The sequence below is a fragment of the Pan paniscus genome, chromosome 18, assembly GCF_029289425.2.
Source record: "Pan paniscus chromosome 18, NHGRI_mPanPan1-v2.0_pri, whole genome shotgun sequence".
Classification (NCBI taxonomy): domain Eukaryota; kingdom Metazoa; phylum Chordata; class Mammalia; order Primates; family Hominidae; genus Pan; species Pan paniscus.
In genome coordinates this window covers 87,133,224-87,155,391 of record NC_073267.2, presented here as the reverse complement: position 1 = coordinate 87,155,391, position 22,168 = coordinate 87,133,224, and the positions used below count along the sequence as shown (strand labels likewise).

General features: G+C 41.7%; 1 protein-coding gene across 1 annotated transcript in view; it reads left to right on the top strand.

Moving 5' to 3' along the window:
- The first annotated feature begins 241 nt into the window (after positions 1 to 241).
- Positions 242 to 22,168, top strand: part of ADAMTS18 (ADAM metallopeptidase with thrombospondin type 1 motif 18) — a 154,940-nt gene continuing 133,013 nt past the window's right edge. The window contains exons 1-3 of the mRNA XM_034940764.3: positions 242 to 808; positions 909 to 996; positions 3,808 to 4,124. Coding sequence (XP_034796655.1) covers positions 719 to 808; positions 909 to 996; positions 3,808 to 4,124 — 495 coding nt within the window. The 5' untranslated portion in view covers positions 242 to 718. The remainder of the gene's footprint in view (positions 809 to 908; positions 997 to 3,807; positions 4,125 to 22,168) is intronic.

Genomic DNA, 22,168 nt, shown 5'->3' with positions numbered 1-22,168 from the left:
GATATCTTGACTATTTGCCAGAAGAGTTGAAAATGAGAAGTCTGCACAGGCAGCGAAAAAGTCGCGCCACTCACCTGAGCCTTTCGTCTTCCGAACTCATCTCCCAGTGCGCTTAAATTACGTTTTCCAAGCCTGACCCTGGGCGCTCCCCTCCTTCTCACGGCGGTCGGTCCCTCCCTCCCTATCACTCCCACCCAGCCTCCCCGCCCCCTTCGCCCCCTCCCTCGGAGCTGGAGCCGGGAATCCCACGCCCTTGCACCAGCCCGGGGGCTCGGACGAGCCCGGGAGCCGCTGGTCGCCAATCACCGCGAGGTGGAGAGGCGGGCGCTCGGCTCCGGCGCGCTGGGGGAGCCAGCTGGCGCTGTCTTCCCCGTCGCCTCAGACGCTCACACCGACACAGACAGACGCACAGACGGGCGGGCAGACACCAACAGTCTCCCAACCGTTTGCGCTCCAGTCCCGGCCCACGGAGCCCCCCGTACCCTCTGGGGTGCCGCAAACTGCAGCTCGGCAGGCCCGCGCCGGGAGAAGGGAGGGCGCGCAGGCGGCCGGAGGAGGGGAGGTCCCAGCGCGCCCCCGCTGCGATGTGAACAGTGGCGGCTCTCACCTGGAGCCGCACCTGGGGCGCCGAGCTCCGGGCCGCGGAAAGAATGCGCGCCGCCCGTGCGCTCCGCCTGCCGCGTCTGGCCACCCGCAGCCGCCGCGTCCACACCTGACCATGGAGTGCGCCCTCCTGCTCGCGTATGCCCTCCCGGCTGCGGGTTCGGGCCCGCCGAGGGGCCTGGCGGGACTGGGGCGCGTGGCCAAGGCAGGTGCCGCCGAGCGGAGCTCCGAGAGCGGGTGGCAGGGGGCGCCTGACGCCAGCCCCGCCGCGCCCCTCACGCGCGATGTCACTTTTTCTCTTGCAGGCGCTCCAGCTGTGCTGCCTCTGCTGTGCGTCGGTCGCCGCGGCCTTAGCCAGTGACAGCAGCAGCGGCGCCAGCGGATTAAATGATGGTTCGTATTTGCCCCCCACCCCCAAGAAGGGCCTTTCGCAGCACTTTGACCCTTCCTTCCCCCAAAGAGAGAAAAGATGGAAAAGCGCACCCCCTAACCTGGCAGGTGTGCGCTGTCTTGGAAATGGTTCCTGTTTGGAGAGGGGGGAAGGTTGGCAAGGACTGAACTTATCAAAAGAATCAACGCCCCGAGCTGCAAGTCACATAAAAGCAAATACTGTCCCTCCTTCACAGGTGGCTTGTTAAGAAGAACAAGAAAAAAAAAAAAAAATCCTAACTGCAGTGAGAAATTCGAAGGGAAGTGGACATTAACTAAGGAATTACTTATTTCCTCTCTCTCCTAACTTTTGTTGGGGGAAGCTAATTCTTAGTGGGAGATGAAAGAATGTGAGCCTCTTTCCTCTGTCCATCTTTCCTCATTTTTCTCTCGACTTCTGTTCCTTTTCTATCTCTTCTTTTTTTTTCATTTCTGCTTCCTCTGTTTTACGGATGCCTAAGGCTGCTTTTAGAGAGAGGAAAGCAGGTGACTTGAGGTCTCTGAGTCCTTTATCTATCTTTTCTGACGTTCCCCAGCCACAAACTTCCAGAAAAGCCCTCACTTCTGTCATTTATTAACTTCCCAGTGGAGCCCAGAGGGAAATCCTTGTTTTGATTGTTTCCCATCAGCTACAGGAGAACAGCTGATTCCTGACGCAAGGTGTCTGGGAAAACCTTACAGCTCAACCTGGATTCTTTAGAATTCTGTAATTTTTAGTTTTGCAAGGTTATCTCCTTTTCTTGTCAGGGGAATGGGGAGTGGGGCAGGATGGAGTCATGGAGAAGGGATTCACCTTTTGTCCAAACAGAGAGGCTGTAGTTTCTAAAACCACCCCTCATTCTTATATCAGGATCAGATGGCTGGAGGCCACGTCCGACCCAGCCACAACCTTGTAAGGACCTCACCCTTACTCAGCTCCTGAAGTGGTCAATCAGAGATCACTCTTTACAGGGGACACTGACTGCCCTTCTTCCATCAAGAACTGAATGTAACCAACAGCCTGTTATTCTCCCCTTGGAAACAAGCTGGTAGCAGGTGTCTGGGGCCGCTTGATGGCTGGTTCCATAGAAGGCTGGCTGGATAACGTTCCTACAGAGCCTTCCAAGTAAGAGCAGGCAGAGTTTCAGATGATTTGGGACAAGAAGGTGAGACACAGACTTCCTGCATATGTCAGGAGTCTTTTTCATAGTTAAGTTTTAGTTTGACAGAAGGAGAAGGTAGACTTTCTCTAAGAAATTGCACATAATCAAGAGCCACATCCCTTTAAAGCAATGTATCAGATTTTTAAGAGAAGAAAAATATTGTATGTCTGGCTCAGATTTTCAAGGTTAAGAGAAGGGAAAAACTTTCCCCCCCCATTATTGTAAAATATGTATGTCAATTATACAGCATTTTTAGTTAAAGGAGGGAGTCAAGAAGAAAAATGGGAGTGGGAGGACATAAAGAATATAAAAATGAAAGCTGCCCAAGGATTAAGTCACAGATGGTTCATAAACAGAAGAAAATTATTGTCTATTGGGGAGAATTCTTTTTTAATGTGAGCCTAATTAGGCCATCACTCATTGATCTTTGCTAGCTACAGGGGCTCCACTATTCCTTAGTTTTTGTTTTTTTTTATTGGAGGAGGGGGAAGGTTGTTGACTGTTTAGGGAAAAGAGAAATTTCTCTTCCTTTTCCTCCTCCAGTAACTGGGGACCCAAGTGACTCAAACATACCTCGTCATTATTCAACAGCTTTCTAAACACTTTCCAAAGTAGTTTCCCATTCTGTGCCTTGAAAGTGGAAATGCAGGCTGTTTTTTAATGCACAGAGGGCATATTCCAAATCATTTTGTGGGATGATGCTTTTCAGCTTCAATGTTTGGTGAAAGAAAACAGTGTGCTGGCTTTGCTTTTCAAATAGCAAATTGTATTTTAGCTCCTCCTCTTTGGAACATTCAGCAATTAGTACTGCTCTAGGGAGCAGTGGTGAAGGTATTTTTAAACATGCCTTTCCAGGTGTCCCCTGATCTGACACTCCCCCACCAACATGCCTGAGCAATTTTATACATCAGACTATATAGGAGGGTTCTGACAATTTTGAGGCATTTTTGTGCATGCACTGTATTTTATGCTTACAATTAAATGGGATCATCCCTGTGAAAGCTCACAGTAAAATGCTAAGGGTGATACAAGTGCTGGAGTTTTCTTATCACACATAAATAATATTGGAAAAATGAAAATGCTGTTGCTTGTTAATGATCTGAAATATCATCTGAAGCTACCCCACACTGTGACTTAGGACTTGAAATGTAAACTCTGCCTCTGCCAAAATGCTCCCGATTCAGTTTAAGCACAGAGAAATTAACCTGCTTGAAGAAATTTCCTGATTTTGTAGTTTTATGTTTATTAACTTTATCTTCAAAAAAATTAAATTTTATATATATGAATGGTTCTGTGGCCAATATTATAAAAGGCCCAGACCATTAAACATCAAAAGAATGTTCTAAATCTCTCTCCAGACAATGAGAGGTGTTACATTTTTCCACAGACATCCATGAAATTCATCAAAATTGTGCTTGGCTTTCGGGCACCTGTAGAAATGACTGTGGCAGAGTTAGTTGTAGAGACAGGTCTTCTGCTGCCTGTGCTACTCTGAATTATATTTGATCTAGGTGCAAGGCAACAGGAACAAAGATATCTTTGAGCTTTGTGTTGCTCTTTGCCAGCTTGCTGGAAAGAGACCATTTGGAATTGTGGGCTCTGGGTGCTGACAGCTGAACTTTTCCCATTGCAGATTACGTCTTTGTCACGCCAGTAGAAGTAGACTCAGCCGGGTCATATATTTCACACGACATTTTGCACAACGGCAGGAAAAAGCGATCGGCGCAGAATGCCAGAAGCTCCCTGCACTACCGATTTTCAGCATTTGGACAGGAACTGCACTTAGAACTTAAGCCCTCGTCGATTTTGAGCAGTCACTTTATTGTCCAGGTACTTGGAAAAGATGGTGCTTCAGAGACTCAGAAACCCGAGGTGCAGCAATGCTTCTATCAGGGATTTATCAGAAATGACAGCTCCTCCTCTGTCGCTGTGTCTACGTGTGCTGGCTTGGTAAGTACACCCCAGTCTGAGTTGAGCTCCCTCTTTCGTGTTTTGTGTAACTTGAATGAACAGATGTCTGCAATATAAGTGCTCTTCCAGCCAACTCCACACATTCACACTGTCAGCCTTGGTACTTCTAATATTCTCAATTGAATTAATCTAATCTGCTCCCAGAAAAAGAAAATATAATAGAACTTTAATTACCATTTAGAACAATCTTTTGATGTTTAATGGTCTGGGACTTTTCATTCTCCATGTTTGAGATGATCCCCAAGGAAATTAACTTGATGGATGCCATTCGCTTTGTAATGTCCCGGGAGACCAGGCATTCTATAAATCTAACAAGCTTCATGCGTCTACATGGCTTTGAAATGGGAAAACTGTATTTCAATGCGAAATTGCATTCAGCAGCACTGGTAAGATCAACCTTCACTTTGCTGAAGGGAGGCCTTTTGTCTTCTTTGAACTAATCTGTTGCTGGTGTCCTGCTCACATAAGACATCCTTTTAGAATGTGGTGTGCTGTGTTCCTGGGCTGGCAGGATTAAATGTGGCATCCAGGGAAGCAGAACCTTTTAAAAGCATTTGGGACCAGTGTTATTTCCTCCGTATGTAATCCTCATCTGCTGAGCACCAGGCCAAGAATATCAGTGTAAATGATACTCTTCTCAGGATTCAATCAAATATACGAGGCGGTAAATGTTGTTCTGGGTTGATTTCATTCTGTGTTGTGATTGAGAAGTGTCTTGAATTGACAGAAGAGTTTGTGTGTGTTGAGACACATGGTGATTGTGCTCTGGCATGGCCAGAAGAAGGAAAATGTGAGAAAGCCCAAGTGAGGATGTAGTGAGTAATGTACATGGTACATCATGGCACAAAGCAAGAGGGGTGGCTTGGGTGCGGGTGAATGCGGACTCCCATGTTCTTTGTTAGTTGAAACTTTCAGTTACTTTTTAATTTTTTCCCCCTATTATGGCCTGAAATTTAGCTAAAACCTTTCATTACAACCACAATCATGGTATTCTTTCTTTGGTCTATATAAAATGATGAACATGGCTCACCATTGACCTATATATTATAACATGGTTACATGCCCCTGTGTGTGCACACATGACTATATCTTGTTTTTTTGTTTGTTTGTTTGTTTGTTTTGTTGTGGCACATCTCCTTCTCTTTACTTAGCATCCCCTCTGTATTTCTCTTTCTTCTGTCTATTCCAGTGTCCCAAAGGAGGAGTTTGTACAACCCACCGTAGTGGCTTAAACTATCCCATTCCACATACCAGTAGTTAAAAGCAGTCTGCCCAGGTTCTAATTCTCAGACCAGCATTTACTCATAGGACCTTAGACAAATTGTTTAACTCTATGTTAAGTAGAGTTAACTATGCCTTAGTTTATTTATTTCTAAGATGGGAATAACAAGAGTTTACATCACAGGGCAGTGGGGATTCAGTGATTTCTTATGTGGAAAGTGCCATAGCAGTTCCTGGCAGGGAATAATTTCTCTATAGCTGTTCTATTTTCAGCAAAATTTAGCCTCCTCATGTTTAGCACTCTCAGGACTTCACTCTGTGAGTGATGGGAAATCTTATCAATTGTCTCAAATTAATAATCTCATAGTAATAGATTAATATTATCAAAATTTCACATGAGTAGAATCATAAAATTTTTCTGTATGAAGATTTCATGATGTTTTTATCCATTTTTTTAAAACTTTTAGGTTCAGGGGTACAAGTGAAGGTTTGTCACGTGGGTGAACTCATGTCACAAGGGTTTGTTGTACAGATTATTTCATCACCCAGATATTAAGCCCAGTACCCAATGGTTATCTTTTCTGTTCCTCTATCTTCTCCCACCCTCCACCCCCAAGTAGACCTCAGTGTCTATTGTTCCCTTCTTTGTGTTCATGAGTTCTCATCATTTAGCTCCCACTTATAAGTGAGAACGTGGGATTTGAATTTCTCCTCCTGCGTTAGTTTGCTAATGATAATAGCCTTGCTCTCCATCCATGTTCCTGCAAAAGACCTGATCTCGTTTATTTTTATGGTTGCATAGTATTCCATGGTGTATATGTACCACATTTTCTTCATCCACTCTGTCATTGATGGGCATTTAGGTTGATTCCATGTCCTTGCTATGGTGAATAGTGCAGCAATAAACATTCACATGCATGTGTCTTTATGGTAGAATGGTTTATGTTCTTCTCATACCTAGTACTGGGACTGCTAGGTTGAATGGTATTTCTGCTTTTAGCTCTTTGAAAAATTGCCATACTGCTTTCCACAATGGTTGAACTAATTTACACCCCCACAAGCAGTTTGGGGCTGTTATGACTGAACATTCTTGTATATGCATTTTGATGAACATATGGACACATTCTGTTGGATACATGCCTAAGAATAAAGTTGTTGAGTCACAGAGTATGTATAAATTGAGTTATTCCTTATCTGAAATGTTTGGGACCAGAAGTGTTGTGGATTTTCAATTTGGGGAGGATTTTGGAATATTTGCAGAATATATTCTGGTTGAGCATCTCTAATGCAAAAAATCTGAAATGCTCCAATAAGGATTTTCTTTGAGTGTCATATCAGTACTCAAAAGTTTCAGATTTTGGAGCATTTCAGATTTCAAATTTTTGGATTAGGGGTACTCAACTTGTATATCTTCAGCTTTAATGAGTACTGACAAGCAGCTTTTCAAAGTGGTTGTACTAATTTAAACTTTCATCACCAGTGTATGAGAGTTCCAGTTGCTCCAAATCCTCCTGAAGACTTGATATTGCCTATTTTTCCATTTTAGCTGTTCTGATTGATAGGTGTGAAGTAGTACCACATTATGGGTGTAGTTTGCATTGTTCTGATGGTTAATGAAATTGAAGGCACTTTTTTGTTTACATTTTCTTAGACATTGTTCAGCTTCTTTGGTTAATCAGGGGTTCATAACTCCTCTAAAGTTAATTAGCAACTATAGTAATAGATTCAGAACCATAGATGATTCAAGAGTTCAGAAAAGGAACAAGCCTTTAACAGGCTTGTTGGAGAGACTCATCGAGTTAACATGCCAGGAGAGACAGCCACCCTTCTCCTATTAATACAGAGACCGAGAAGAGATGAATGAGACTGGGAGATGAAACTTCTTCACCTGAAGTTTATATATCAGTGTTTCTCTGAGTGGGGCCAGACCACTGGCCTTAGGGTCCTTTTGGATGTGGTAGCAATTTTCTAGTGTGCATGCAGTGTATATTAGGAAAGCGATGTCACCTTTAAATGATTTGACAAAGTACTAATAGGAATCTACCATTATCTTGTCTGCTAGAGAAGTCCCCAAAGAAAGTGGAAAATGGTAGAATGGTTATAATAGTGAATACATATGTACGTACATACATATAAGCAGACATGCATGCATACATACTCCAGCTAAAATTTTCCTAGCAGAATGTTAGCCTTAATAATTCAGAATTAACCTGTTTGAAATATTTGTAATAATTTCTTAAAATGCACCCACCTCCCCTGCCAACTCACAGGTCTCACTTTATTCCAGAATTGAGGTAGTTGTTACTTACTTGGAATAATTCATTCATGAAACAGGAGTTGTACACTTCCCTGAGTAAATACTGCCTACTGTTATGTTTAGAGATGATTGTTTTAAAATTTTGAATGCTTTTATAGGGTAACCTAGAAAAGGTAACCCCTGTTTTTTATACCAGGTGGCCTTATAATCTGTGAAGGTGCTAGGATTTGCAGCCTTTGTCCCAGAATCTCAGAGGTACAGATTAACCTAATCTAATGGTGATCTGCCATGTCTGTCCTTTCTACTATATCCAGCCTCCCTCTGACTAGCACAGGGATGAGAAAGTCGTTACATCCAGCAAGCCATGACATTGGTGGAGACTCTTCATCTTGCTGTTGAACCACAGTCTTAAAATTTTTACCTGTATTTCTTAATTTTGTCTTCCAACAGAACAAACTTGCATGTTTCTTCCTATGTACTAAGAGATCTAAAAATTTTACTGCTCAAAAATAGTCTGTCTTAGTGATCCTTTTTGTGAGGACAGTGATTATCAGAGTGTGATCAACTATGATTAGCTTCACTTGAAGGGCTGAAAATGTGAATTCCTTTGTCTACAACAGAAGCTCAGGGAGGCTGGACACAGGAAGGTGTATTTCTAATTCTCCAGATGATTCTGATGCATACGAATATCTGAGAACCACTTAGTGAAAATGCTTGTATTTTTGGAACTTGTTAGAAAGACACATTGACTCATCATTTTTTATTGTTCTTATATTTTTAGAGACAGGGTCTTACTCTGTCATCTGGGCTTGAGTACAGTGGTATAATCATGGCTCACTGGAGTCTCAACTTCCCAGGCTTAAGCAATACTCCCAACTCAGCCCCCCAAGTAGCTGGGACTACAGGCACGTACCACCACACCAGGCCAATTTTTGTAGAGGCGAGGTTTTGCCGTGTTGCCCAGGCTGGCCTCAAATTTCTGGGCTCAAGCAATCTTCCTGCCTCAGCCTCCCAAAGTGCTGGAATTACCAGGCTTGAGCCACCACACCCCACCCTATCCTTTTTTCATTGGACAACTATTAGCCTCTAGTGTGTCAGGCACTGTTGAGAGCATGGTAGATGAAGCTTACCAACAAGATGCATGTTAGATCCAGGTCGTAGAGCTTACAATCTAGGGAAGAGAATGGAGCAATACTTTTAGACCTGGCAACTGCTATTTTTATTGTGAACCAAGCTGTGACTCAACCCTGAAACAAGGAGTTTACACAGTACGGTTTTAGAAAAGTGGGGAGCTGGTGAAGTTATTGCCAAAATGCAACCTCTCTGAGCTGTACAATGCATATTAGCATATTGACAAGTCAGAAATGTCTTATATTAAAGACACCTGTTTAACTCTGTTTATACCTATAGTTTCCCTAACTTCTTTGGCCAATGAAATTTTTTTTTTTCCAAGGAGCATCTCTTCACAGTTTGGTGGTGACATGAAAAACATCAACACAATGGTACCCAAAATAGATACTATAATATTATGTATTAGTTTTTAACTGTTAAGAGATGCTCCAGGAATAAGTGGTTTATGGTCATACAAGTTAGGGAAAATTTAGAGGTTTAAAGGAAGCTAAACAAACATCTTTAACATATTTCATACCTTTTAATACACTAATGTGCATTGTGAAGTGCCAAGAGGTAGGATTTCCATACTAATTTGACCACTGCTCCCCACCAGCTCCCCATTTCTGTTTGTTTGTTTGTTTGATGTGGAGTCTCGCTGTGTTGCCCAGGCTGGAGTGCAGCGATCTCGGCTCACTGCAACCTCTGTCTCCCAGATTTAAGCGATTCTCCTGCCTCAGCCTCCCAAGCAGCTGGGATTACAGGCATTCACCACCACGCCTGGCTAATTTTTTTGTTATTTTTAGTAGAGATGGGGTTTCACCATTTTGGCCAGGCTGGTCTTGAACTCCTCACCTCAGGTGATCTGCCTACCTCAGCCTCCCAAAGTGCCAGAATTACAGGTGTGAGCCACCGTGCCCGGCCCACTCCTCCTCTTTTTGAACCACACTTCCATCAACATCTTGTACCAGGGTTCTGCGGTTCACGCTAAAAGAGCAATTCCTAAGTCTGAGATTATTTGTACTTTACTTGTACCTGGATATGTGTTCCCGTTGGGGAAATGCACCCCTTGCTTAAGAAATTCTAAACCAAGCTCCATTCTTCATGTGAAGATTGATTGAAAAGACATGCAAAAACTGTCAGTCATATTGCATTTCTGCCCAGCTTTGTAATACATGGGTGAGTTTACCATTGATGAATAACTTCAGTGAAGGCCCAGCTGGCAAGAGTAGTTGACTGCTTTGCTGTTTCTCTTGGATCTTCTGCCTGGTGTCTGATTACCATCCAGCCTTAGCACTGCATCTGATGCTCTGAGTGGAGTATGTACCGTGATCAAGGCTGCCATGAGAACTCCCTCCAGCCTCAATTCCTGATGCATCATCCAATTTTGTCACTCGGTTTCCCCTCGTTTCTCTTTTCTTTGTCCCCAACAATTAAACCGTAAGTGGCGTTTCTCCCCCATGGCTGGCTGCACTAATGTCCCCATTGTATCTTTTTTTTAGTGGTGGCCTTTTTTAGACTATGACTGCAGTGACCCATTCTCCAGAGAGCCTGGGTTCTTGCAGAACTTTGGAAACAATTGGATTTCAATAGGCGGTAGGGACGCTTTGATCTCCCCCTTTCAAAAGTATTTTATGACTCAGAAAGCTCAGTCATTGAGTTGTCTGTTGCTGGTCACTGCCTGCCAAGCAGTCTTTACAAAGCTGATTTCCATTCATAAAAGGGCTGAAGTTGAATGACCTTCGTCCATGGCGGGCAGAAAGAAACTAGGCTCAGCTGCTTTGGAGGGCCTTGTTAGCTAGTAGGGGTTTGTTGAATTACATATACCCCCTTGGAGCTTTTCGGTCACTTAAGAGGATCATGTGAAGTTAAGGATTAGACTGGGTTGTATTTATGTGTTTTGTGAGACAGACAAACTGAAATCAGTGATGTTTTCTTAGGCTATTACTCATTTCATCAAGAAAGGTTAAAAAGGTTTCTTTTGTTATTTTGTTGTGGCTTCTCTCCTCTTCAGACATGATTTGTGAAGAGAATTATTTGCTCATAACAAACTTGAAGCAAAATACCAGATCAAACTTCTTTTTAAAAAGAAGACAAGGTTCTTGCCAGAGAGCAGGACCCCAAGGTGACTAAGGCCAGTTTGAGGGGTCTCACGTGGGAGGCTGAAAGGCCAGTTCTTCCTGCCTATGTTGCCTGCTTTTTTTTTTTTTTTTTTTTTTGAGATGGAGTTTCACTCTTGTTGCCCAGGCTGGAGTGCAATGGCATGATCTCGGCTCACTGCAACCTCTGCCTCACGGGTTCGAGCAATTCTCCTGCCTCAGCTTCCTGAGTAGCTAGGATTACAGGCATGCACCGCCATGTCCGGCTAATTTTGTATTTTTAGTTGAAATGGGGTTTCTCCATGTTGGTCAGGCTGGTCTTGAACTCCCAACCTTAGGTGATCCGACTGCCTTGGCCTCCCAAAGTGCTGGGATTACAGGCGTGAGCCACCGCGCCCGGCCTGCCTGCCTGCCTTTTCGGGTATGACCACTAAGGCATCAGGCTCCCCAAGTCCTGTGTTGTAAGTATTGGGCTTCCTTCATGTCTCTGGGCCTTGGTTTTCTCATCTGTAAAGTGGGAACAGTACCTCTTTTTCTCTCATAAGATTGTGAAGATTTATGATGGCTTAGCTTGGTGTTTGGTGGAAGCTCCATGCTTGATTAGTCTTGACTTTGAACTAGGAGAAGGTCTGGGAAGGAAATGGCCATTGAAGTCACCCACAACACACACATATTCTCTCTCTCTCTTTACCAGCTACCATCCCTGTCTTGCCTTAAGGCCTTTTAAAGTTCAACCCTGTCAGAACAGGAAATGAACACTTTGATACTGGCAATTCTGCTTGCGGGAATGTTTGGAGATCTTGTGGGAGTGGAAAGTAACCATTACTTTATAAACTGAAGACATAAAATGAGAGAAAAAGAATGAAAGAGGAGTATCAACAGATAGATAATGATTTGCATCAATTCATGTATGATGAAGCAGCATAGTGTAATGTCTTTGGACTGAGACTCTGAAGTTCCATCTCTTGTCTTTGCTAGCTACGTAACACAGGGAAAACTCTTTATCCTGGCTATGCTTTATTTCTTCATTGATAAGTCGAGGATAATGATAGCACTTCTCTCATGGGGGCTATGGATGCTTAATTGAAAGAAAAATATTCTATGTGCATAGTTAGAATGATATTATTACTATATCATTATCAAAACCGATATCATTACCTGGCACATAGTAATAATATCAGTTGTGATAATGATATAGTACTAATTATCATTATTGCAGACCTTCCTCTGCAGAGGAGTTTTCAAAATTGACTGCTGACAGTTCTTACAATCCACAGGCAGAAAAGAGTTTCAGCCTAGATAAAAACATAACAGTTAATATTTATTAACTACTCTGGCTATTAACACTGGAGCCATTGAGAAGAGATTCAGCTAAAACACACAGGGAGGCCTTTAGAATATTTAACTGCAAGCTGGCATTATAAGTAGTTAACGTCTGAGGTGTAGGATATTTTTTAGTAAGGCACTTCAAAAGGACCTGGGCACTTGAAAAGAAAAATATGTGTGGGTCCCACCTCTGAAAATTCAGTAGGTCCTGGGTAGAGCCTAGGGATTCAAGTTTAATAAAGGAAAGAAAAGCTTCACCTATGGAGGACTCAGAGTCATTGTCCTCAAGGTGTCTGAACAGGACCTTCAGTGGAAACGAGACTGCCTGAACCTCTCTGGGAGAGTTGTTTTTGCTTTGTGGAATGCATCACACCATGTAAGTGTGACTGTTAATGCACAGCCTAGCATTACCTGGTAGGTATTCTAAGGAGGGAAGTGGGGTGGCTAGTGTGAATCAAAATGTAGAGATTGTTCTTGTTTATATATTGTAAGACTTTCAGTAGTAAGTAGAAAACTTCATCTCAGGCTGTGTTAAGCATAAAAAAATATGCATTTTTTGGCTCTGGAATAATCTTCCTAATTCATCCTTTCCTTCCTCTATCCCTCCCTCCTTTCTTCTTTCCTTTCTTCCCTTCTTCCTCCTTTTTTCTCTCCTTTCTTCTTTTCCTTCCTCCCTACCTCCTTCCTTTCTTTCTCCCTCCCTTCCTTCCTCTTTTTTTTTCACTCTCCTCTCTTCTTCCCTCCCTCCCCATCTCCCTGCATCTCTTCCTTCCTCCCTTGTACTAGGATTGGCTAGCTTTCAGCAAGGCTAGATCCAAGCTATCCAATGATGTCACCACTGTTGTCTTTCTCTTGGCTCTTCTTGCTTCTGCTTGGCTTCCTTCTGCATGTGTGGCCACCTGAGATGAAGATTTCAACACTTCCTTGGGTACCTGGCATCTCCTGTGACTTATTCAGCAATAACTCCACAGGTGGACCCTATATAATACCTGAGAAGAAGTATGTGGGGCTGAGAGCTTTATATGGTCTCTCACCTGTCTGCGGGCCTCAGTGGACCACATTAAATTTGTCTCTGTATCCAAACAAGACTAAACCATATTTTTATTTATGGATTGGTTTGTGAATTAATGCACAGAAGCAGGTCTGGAATGATGCATAGCAAACTGAGGGCTGCATAGTTTTTGGCTGGACACTCTTCATGAAACCAGAGCTTATTATTTCTGGAAGTTGTGTGTGTGGTTAAAACATACATAAATTGCATTAGCCAAACATCTTGTTTGGTGGGGGAAGAGGGATTAATTAAAAACAATGTATATTTTGGAGGTTTTTTTGCATAGATCTATTTTTTGTATAGATCTATCTTATTCTTTTAATTACTGCATATTTATTTTCTTCTGATTAATGTTTATTTCCAGGATTTTTTTGTGATGCTGCTGAAAATAACATGGAGATATATGACACTTCTTAGTTGCATGCAATTGTATATTTTATGAGGGGGGTAGGGAGAGAGAGACCTACTTTGTGAAAAGCTGACATGTCAAATACATATGGGACATCAGCTATAGCCAGATATGGCTTACCAACACTGATATTAGCCACCCAGTATCACCATCATTAATACCTGGCTTGTATAACATGCAAAGTTACTGAGAACTCATTTCATCCTTGTTTTCCATGAGCCTAGGGCAGTGCCTTAGAAAGTTCTCTCCAGAAGACCCTAAATGTGGGTGAAATTGCGTGGTTTCCCACCATCAGCAATAAACAGTTTAAGAGAAAGTGGTACTGATAAATATCTGAAGTCTAAATATAAACAGGCCTAATGATAGCACTAAGGCTTTCGTGACCAAAAACATTTGCTTGGACTTTGTACACGTCTCTGTGAACAAACCCAGGAGTTCCTCTTCAGTCACATCAAGTTTTTCCCATGAAAGCCCGTTCCCACGGTTTTCTATCCAATTACAGAGCAAAATACACTCAAATACCATAATGCAAGTCTGGTGAGAGTGTTCTGTCTGGACAGCAAGCTCACCTCTCCTGAAGGGATGCTTTTGATGTATCTAAGGATTTCGTTTTCAGCTGAATTCCTTTGATTGCTTTTTCATGCTGCTGAGCTTGGGAATACTTTATCTGCCCCTTATTACCACTACAAGTCAAGGGGGCATGCTTTCTAATATAAATTATGTAGTGCACATCACTAATTTACTACAAGTCAGCTATGTGCACACCCTTATTTGAGAGACGGCACTTGAAAGGGATTGAGATAAGCTGGTAAAAGGAGATTATCTTTCTGCTGATTTACCGAGTTCTGCTATAACAGAGTACTTTTTAGTGTCTATGGGTTCACCCTGTGATTTTACAATTCCTCATCTCCTTTTTCTATTTAACTTTGCCTCTTCTAGGAGGTAAATGAAGTGTTACTCAAAATTAATTTTCTGTGGGTAAATACTGCATGCAGTCTTTTCTTCCCCCTCCCTTAATTATTGAGTCTACGTCTGTTTTATGCTGTGAAGAGACATAATGGAAAAAAAATATTACCACAATATACTTTCACTCTTTAAATATGCTAATGAATGTCTCTACATCTTGTCACAGGGTTTTCCTTTTGTCATTGTTTTCCAGTAAAATGCATTGAAGTAGGATGAATTCCATCCTTGTAAAAAGTTTCTTTTGTGTGTGAAACAACTAATGTCTGTTTAGTATTACATATTTAACCTCGGTGTGTATGACTAGCACATAAGTCTAGAACAGTGATTCTTAGTGCACGGAGCTTTAAAAAACACAGACCCTTATGCTCAGGTCTCACCCCAGAACAATTAGAGCAGAATGTCTGAGGATGGGGCCCAAACATCTGTGTTATTTTAAAGACTCCCCAGGGTAGTCCTAATGCACAGTTGAGTTTGAGAAACCCTGGGCTAGGTAAATGTTATGGGCTTTAGAGATGCAATCATCTTAGACATGGTGGTGTCACAGTTTAACATGGCACGATGGTATGTTCAAATGCTAGTTATTTGATCTTGGAGAAATGACTTTTTGAAGACATATTATTTTGAAATAATTAGACTTACTAGTTGCAGCATGTATGCAGAGAGTTTCCACATACCCTTCACCCACCTTTGGGAAATTATCAAATTGTCTGAGAATCTAGTTTGCTCATCTGTGAAGTGGAGATGGAAGAAAAAAAGGCTTCGAAGGGGTGTTGTGAGAATTGAGATAATGTGTCTAAAATGTAGGAGGTTGATGTCTTTTTTTTTTTTTTTTTTTTTAATCTGCGACAGAGTCTCACACTGTTGCCCGGGCTGGAGTGCAGTGGCGTGATGCGGTTTACTGCAACCTCCGCCTCCTGGGTTCAAGCAATTCTCCTGCCTCGGCCTCCCGAGTAGCTGGGATTACAGGCGCCACTACCATACCCAGCTAATTTTTTCTATTTTTAGTAGAGACGGGGTTTCACCATGTTGGCCAGGCTGGTCTCGAACTCCTGACCTCATGATTCACCTGCCTGTCAAAGTGCTGGGATTACAGGCATGAGTCACCGCACCTGGCGAGGTCAGCTTCTAAGACAGCCCCCAAAATTGCTGGCTCCCAGTGTACCGACACTTTCTCCAAGTATTCAGTCTGTTTCTGGGAAGGAGTTTTTGCAGATGTAACCATGACTGCAAATTGGTTAACTTTAAGATAGGAAGATTTTCCAGGTAGGTCTGACCTAATTACATGATCCCTTTAAATTTGATTGGGTCCAGAGGTCAAAGAGAGGAGAAGTCAGAGAGGTTCATAGCTAGAGGGGTTTAGCATATGAGAAATTCTCCATTGTGGACTTTGGAGATGGAAGAGGCCATGTCACAAGGCACATGGGGCTATAGGGGTGAGAAGGGGGTGTCAGAGAGCTGAGTGACCTCTAGCTGACAGCAGGGAAAGGGGGCTTCAGTCCTATAACCAGAGGGAAGTGAATTCTGCCAACAGCCTGAGTGAGCTTAGCAGTGGAATCTTTCTTGGAGCCTCCAAAAAGGAATGTAGCCTGGGTGACATCCTGAAGACCCTAAGCAGGGAACACAGTCACAGCGTACCCACACTTCAGACTTGCACAACTGTGAGTTAATAATTGATTTTTTTTTCCCCTGAGATGGAGTCTAGCTCTGTCATCCAGGCTGGAGTGCAGTGGCATGATCTTGGCTCACTGCAGTCTCCTCCTCCTGGATTCAAGCAATTCTCCTGTCTCAGCCTTCTGAGTAGCTGGGATTACAGGCTCCTGCCACCGCGCCCAGCTAATTTTTGTATTTTTAGTAGAGACGGTGTTTCACCACGTTGGCCAGGCTGATCTCGAACTGCTGACCTTGTGATCCACCTGCCTGGACCTCCCAAAGTGCTGGGATTACAGGCGTTAGCTGCCGCACTTAGCGAATAATTGGGTGTTTTTAAGCTGCTGAGTTTGTGGTAATTTGTTAGGCAGCAATAGAAAACAAATACAGAAAATATCTATAGTGCCCACTCTTTGGCAGGTGTTCACCAAATAGTCCCCTTTTCAGATTCATGACCATCTTAAATTATCCTGTCAATGACTTGTAAGACAGTAAGTCCAAAGAGAAGAAGCAAGTTTTCTTAGATATTCACTATTTAAAATTGCTTAGGAAATTGTTATGTTTAGCGCAGGGTTTCTCAGTCGGGCATTGGTGATGTGTTAGAATGGATAATTCTTTCTAGGGGGAAGCTGTCTGGAGACATATTGGTTTGTTAGGATGGATAATTCTTTCTTGTGCAGGGCATGTCTGTGCATTGTAGGAGGTTTAGCAGCATTCCAGGCCTCTCTACCCTTTAGATTCCAGTAGCAACCCCCAGTTATGTCAGCTAAAAATGTCTCCAGACATAGCCTAGTATCTTTCCTGGGGGCACAGTTGTCCCTAGCTGAGAACTACTCATAGAGCACAATCACAAACTCTATTCTTTACCACAGTGCATTTATATGAGTTTATTTTTTTCAGAGTAACCTGCTGTTTATTTCATTGTCATTATGAATAATGATTTCAGGTAATCTATGTTTGAGGAATTTAGCTGCTGAGACTACGTATGAATGGTGTGTGTGGGCTGGGAGTCGATTGGATGGCAGCAGAAAACCCATCTGGGAATGTTTTAATAGATGTGTATTTGCTTTTGAATTTCACAGCATGACAACCCAGACTCCTGAAAATGACTGGATCTCTAAAGAAACAGAGATGTATTTATAATAAAATTCACCCTTGCATTTTCATGAGGAAAGGGGCCTAACCACGTGGATGTAGATTTGAAATGTGGATTCTGTTTCTGGGCTTTTGCAGTTGACCTAAGACCAAAGTTAAATGTCCTCTATATTCTCTTGACCTGTAAGAATAGGAGCGATGAGCTGTTCTGAAAATGAAATAAGGGATGTTTCCTGTGTTTTGCAAATGTGTGCCCTTGCCTGAGAACCTTGGAAAGGTGTATTAGGTTTTTCTATCTATTGTATGTAGTTGGGCCACTTACACTTTTTTTATTATTATGATTATTATTATTATACTTTAAGTTTTAGCCTAGTGCTAGATGATGAGTTAGTGGGTGCAGCGCACCAGCATGGCACATGTATACATATGCCACTTACACTTTAGTTCTTTTAAAAATAGTCGCCATACTTGAAGAGGCAAAGAGCTCTTTTGCAATTGGATTGTTAGACGTGGAACCTAATTCTTCCATCTGCATAGACTCACCAGCTGACCTAATCATTTAACCTCTCTCTGCCGTCCCTTCGTTGAATAGACCCATCAGCTAACAGTGAGTAGTACACTGGCATTTACATAATTAGCAGCATGTTCTAAATTTCTCAATATCTTTATAAATATATAAGGTAAGCAAAGTCAAAGTCACTTTGGGCTTGTGTTTCTAGCTGCCAGTAACTAACAACTTGACATTTCTTTTTCTTTTCCCTCTATGCCTTCTTCCATTCTCCCATCCATCCACCCACACACCCACTCACCCACCCATCTATCCACACACCCCCCTATCCTCCCATTCACACTTCTAAAACATTTTTCTCAGCCTACTGTATGTCTTCACATTATGACAGACTATAAGGATACCAAAATGATAGTTTGATTCCTAAATTCTTGGACGTTTCAATGTGAGGGTGAGCAGTAATGATGTCATAAGGATGCTGCAACAAAATTAATATTACAGTTAAGGTATGTGCAAAGGACCCTGGGAACACAAATAAGTGATGAGACTAATTTTTAAAGGGCAAGCAATGTAAGCAACTGCCTCTGTGCCCTTCATGATATATAAATACCAAGTAATCTTATGCTCAAGGCCATGTAAACTTCATTGCTCACAGGTCAGTTAAAAACATGCGCAATTCTGACCACTTCTTACCACTGCTGCCATCACTGTTCTAAATCATTCTTATCTCTCACCTGGATTCCTGTAGCAGCTTCTTCTCTAATGACTCTTTTATCTCTTCTGTCCCTTTAGTCTATTCTTCTCATAGTGGTGAGATGACTTCATTTTCCTCTTCTCTACCAGCTCATGGCTTTACATTGAGCATAGTATATGTATCAGTCTGTTCTCATGCTGCTAATAGACAAATTACCCAAGACTGGGTAATTTATAAAGGAAAGAGGTTTAATGGATTCACAGTTCCAGATGCCTGGAGAGGTCTCACAATCATGGCTGAAGGCAAAGGAGAAGCAAAAGCACATCTTACATGGTGGCAGGCAAGAGAGCTTGTGCAGGGGAACTCCCATTTATAAAACCATCAGATCTCCTGAGTCTTACTCACTACCATGAGAACAGTATGGGGAAAACCACCCCCATGATTCAGTTATCTCCACCTGGCCCTGCCCTTGACATGTGGGGATTATTACAATTCAAGGTGACATTTGGGTAGGGACATAGCCCAACCGTATCAGTATATAATCCAGATTTCTTACCATGGCCTACAAAGTCCCTTGGATCTAACTTCCTATCTCTTCCATTATTATGCATGCCACTGAGCTCTTCCAGTGGGCTCCACTGCCTTTCAACATCCCCAGATGTCCTACCTCAGTGACTGCACTTGGAATGCTCTTCCCCCAAGTATCCATCTGATTATTTCTTCCCTCAGTTCCCTATGCAAATACTGTCATTCCAGAATGGTCTTCCCTGACACTCCCATCACTCCCCAACCCCCTTCTCTGCTGTAATTTTCTTTATATTATTTATTGCCCAGTGCTTGACTCACTTGTTTATCACCTGGCATATTCTGCCTTCCACCTTGAATATCAGCTCCATGAGGGCTGAGGCTTTATCTCTGCTATTCACTGCTGTATTTCCAGTGGCTGGAATCATTCTTGGCAAGTAATAGGCACTCAAACATTTGTTACATGAATGTATGTAATTATCCTGGCAATTTAGAAATAGATAAATTATTCCTATGTTTGAAATGCTTCATACATTGGATATTTCTCATTTTTTCATCCATTGGGAAAAACATCAATGGCCTGTCTTTCATGTGGGGACTCAAAAATGACAGTGGCCACTTCTGATTTTTTTTTTTTTTTTTTTTTGCCTACCCAGCATTCATTACTCCAGTCATCTGATAACGTTGAAGCTTTCCTTAAGGATCTACCCTCCCCACCTCTTCCTCAAGTCCATGCAGTCCGTGGGAAGGTGACATGTTTTACATACTGACTAGTCAGAACATCAGATATCGTTGACCTAGAGTAGTTGGTTCAGAAATAAACACGCAACAAGATCAGTGCCAATAAAAATCAAATTCTGGGACACCTGGGGTTAGCAAAGAGGATGGAAGATAATCCCAGGGTTGCTGGCAACCATCTTGCCCCCTGAGAGTAGGGTCATCATAGTCGTGATATGCAGCTATGCCTGAAATTAAAGTACTGTGGGTCTCTTATGCATAAACCCCTCTCCACTTTTCTGTTAATTTAGTTTAACTTTCGTTTCTGTCATTTTGGAATGAAAGTCCAAACTATGATAGAAATGAATGAGTTATAGACACTTTTCGCAAAGAGCTCCTAGTCTCATAGAGGAAGCAGGCAAGCATAGTGCAATAAGTGCATTGAGCATATACTGGCTGACAGGCAGACGCGATGGGCAATTTGCCTGCACACTTCATGCATCAACATTTATTGGGTGCAGTGCCCACAGCACAGAGTATTATGGCATCTAGCATTGTCAATATTTGTTCCTCACAGTGCATCTTGGATACATTATTGGTCTTGTTGATTCACTACTTTCTATGTCAGTTGTCTTGTTATTACTCACCTCTCTGTGTCTGCCAACAATAACTGCAGATGCTTTTAAAGTAGTAAATACAAGTGAGCACATTATGTGCCTGTCTGAGCAGTTGGAGGGAGACAGAGGCTTCATGGTTGTCTTAGAGGATGACTTCACACTCTATAACCATTTTTAATTGATTTCTTTTATTTGTTTGGATGATGACATGTGGGGTAATGATGTAAACCAAGAATTCTTATTGATGGATTACCATTGCTCAACCTTCATATGCAGTTCATTTGTGTCTTTGAAGATGTTTATTTGAATGAATCTAATTTTAGTATGCAGTAGATCTTTATTTTTAAATAATGACAACAGAAGTTTGTTTTATTCCCCCATGAAATCTCCTATTTCTTTTTTGTGATGTATGGAACTCTACCATCTCTTTGCTTCAGGCTAGCGCTGTACAGTAGAAATATAATGCAAGTCAACCTATATAATTTTAAATTTTTTAGTAGCCATAGGAAAAAATAAAGCAAAAAGAAATAGGGAAAATTTATGTTGGTGTTATATTTTAATCCAATTCCTTAAAACTGGTATTTCAAAATAATCTGCAAAAATTAATGAAATACTTTTATTTTTCACATGATTCTTCAGAGTCCAGTGTGCATTTTATACTTAATGCACTTTCAGTTCAGAGCAGCCACATTTCAAGTGTCCAGTAAGGGCTACTGTCTTGGGCAGTACAGGTATAGCCATCTCCTACCCTGAAGTTCCCTAACAGATACAGTGAAAGCAAACAGGTTGAGTAATAGTCCCTTTGTATTGACTGGTTTGCTAAAATTGTTTGTTCTTCAAACAGTAGTTTCAGAGAATATGCAGTTTTCAGTTGAATACTCTGATGTGGACAGGTTGATATTTTGGTTTGGAGGCACTTGGCCATTATATACTTACGTTGGTTCTGTTTCTTTGCAGAATTCTGGCTAATATGCACCCATTATATGGGTCATATAGTTTCTATGCAGAAATTTCTATGTCATCATATTTCTATGTAGTTGTATAGAAAACTGTACAATTCTGATGGCAAAAACTGGATTTAAAATAGAGACTAAATTAAATGTTTGTTTTGAAGATAAATGAAATAGGCCATGTTCTGAACATTTTCAGAATGTACATGTTGATTTTCTTCTAATTATGTTTGTTTAAAACTTGCTAGTTTAATTAACTTTTGCTTTTTTTTTTTAAATGGAAACCTCTTTGTTAAGTGTCAGCCTTATGGTTTGTTTTTGTAATAACTTTCTTAGTTATACTAAATAGCTATACTAAATAACATATTTAAGTATACTAAATAACATATTTAAGTATACTAAATAACATATGTAGAAAGCAAAGCAATTATAGTTTTAAAAATATCCATGGTCAGGAAATTAAAACCCAATGTCCCACTATTATAAATTTCCCTCCCTAATAGAGGGGTTGAGTGACAAAAATAATTCAGAGCAGTGGGCATTCAAAAATAAATTGTATCTGACTTGAGGTCACATTTAGTGTATCAGAAATTTTAGTTAACTTGTATTTCTACTCAAAAGGATTTGAACAAATTTTCCTTGCTGGTGGCAATGCTAGCACTGAAGCAGACAATTTCCACAGAAAGGCAGGAGAAGTCACCCCAGGAGTAAGGTTTTTCTACACTCTACCCTAGAGGTGGTTTCTTCCATAGCTGGAGAGTTAGAGCCTGTCTTTAGTTTTAATGTTTTATTCCCTTGCTGAGTCCTGGTTTCCTTAGGCCCAAAAAGTAG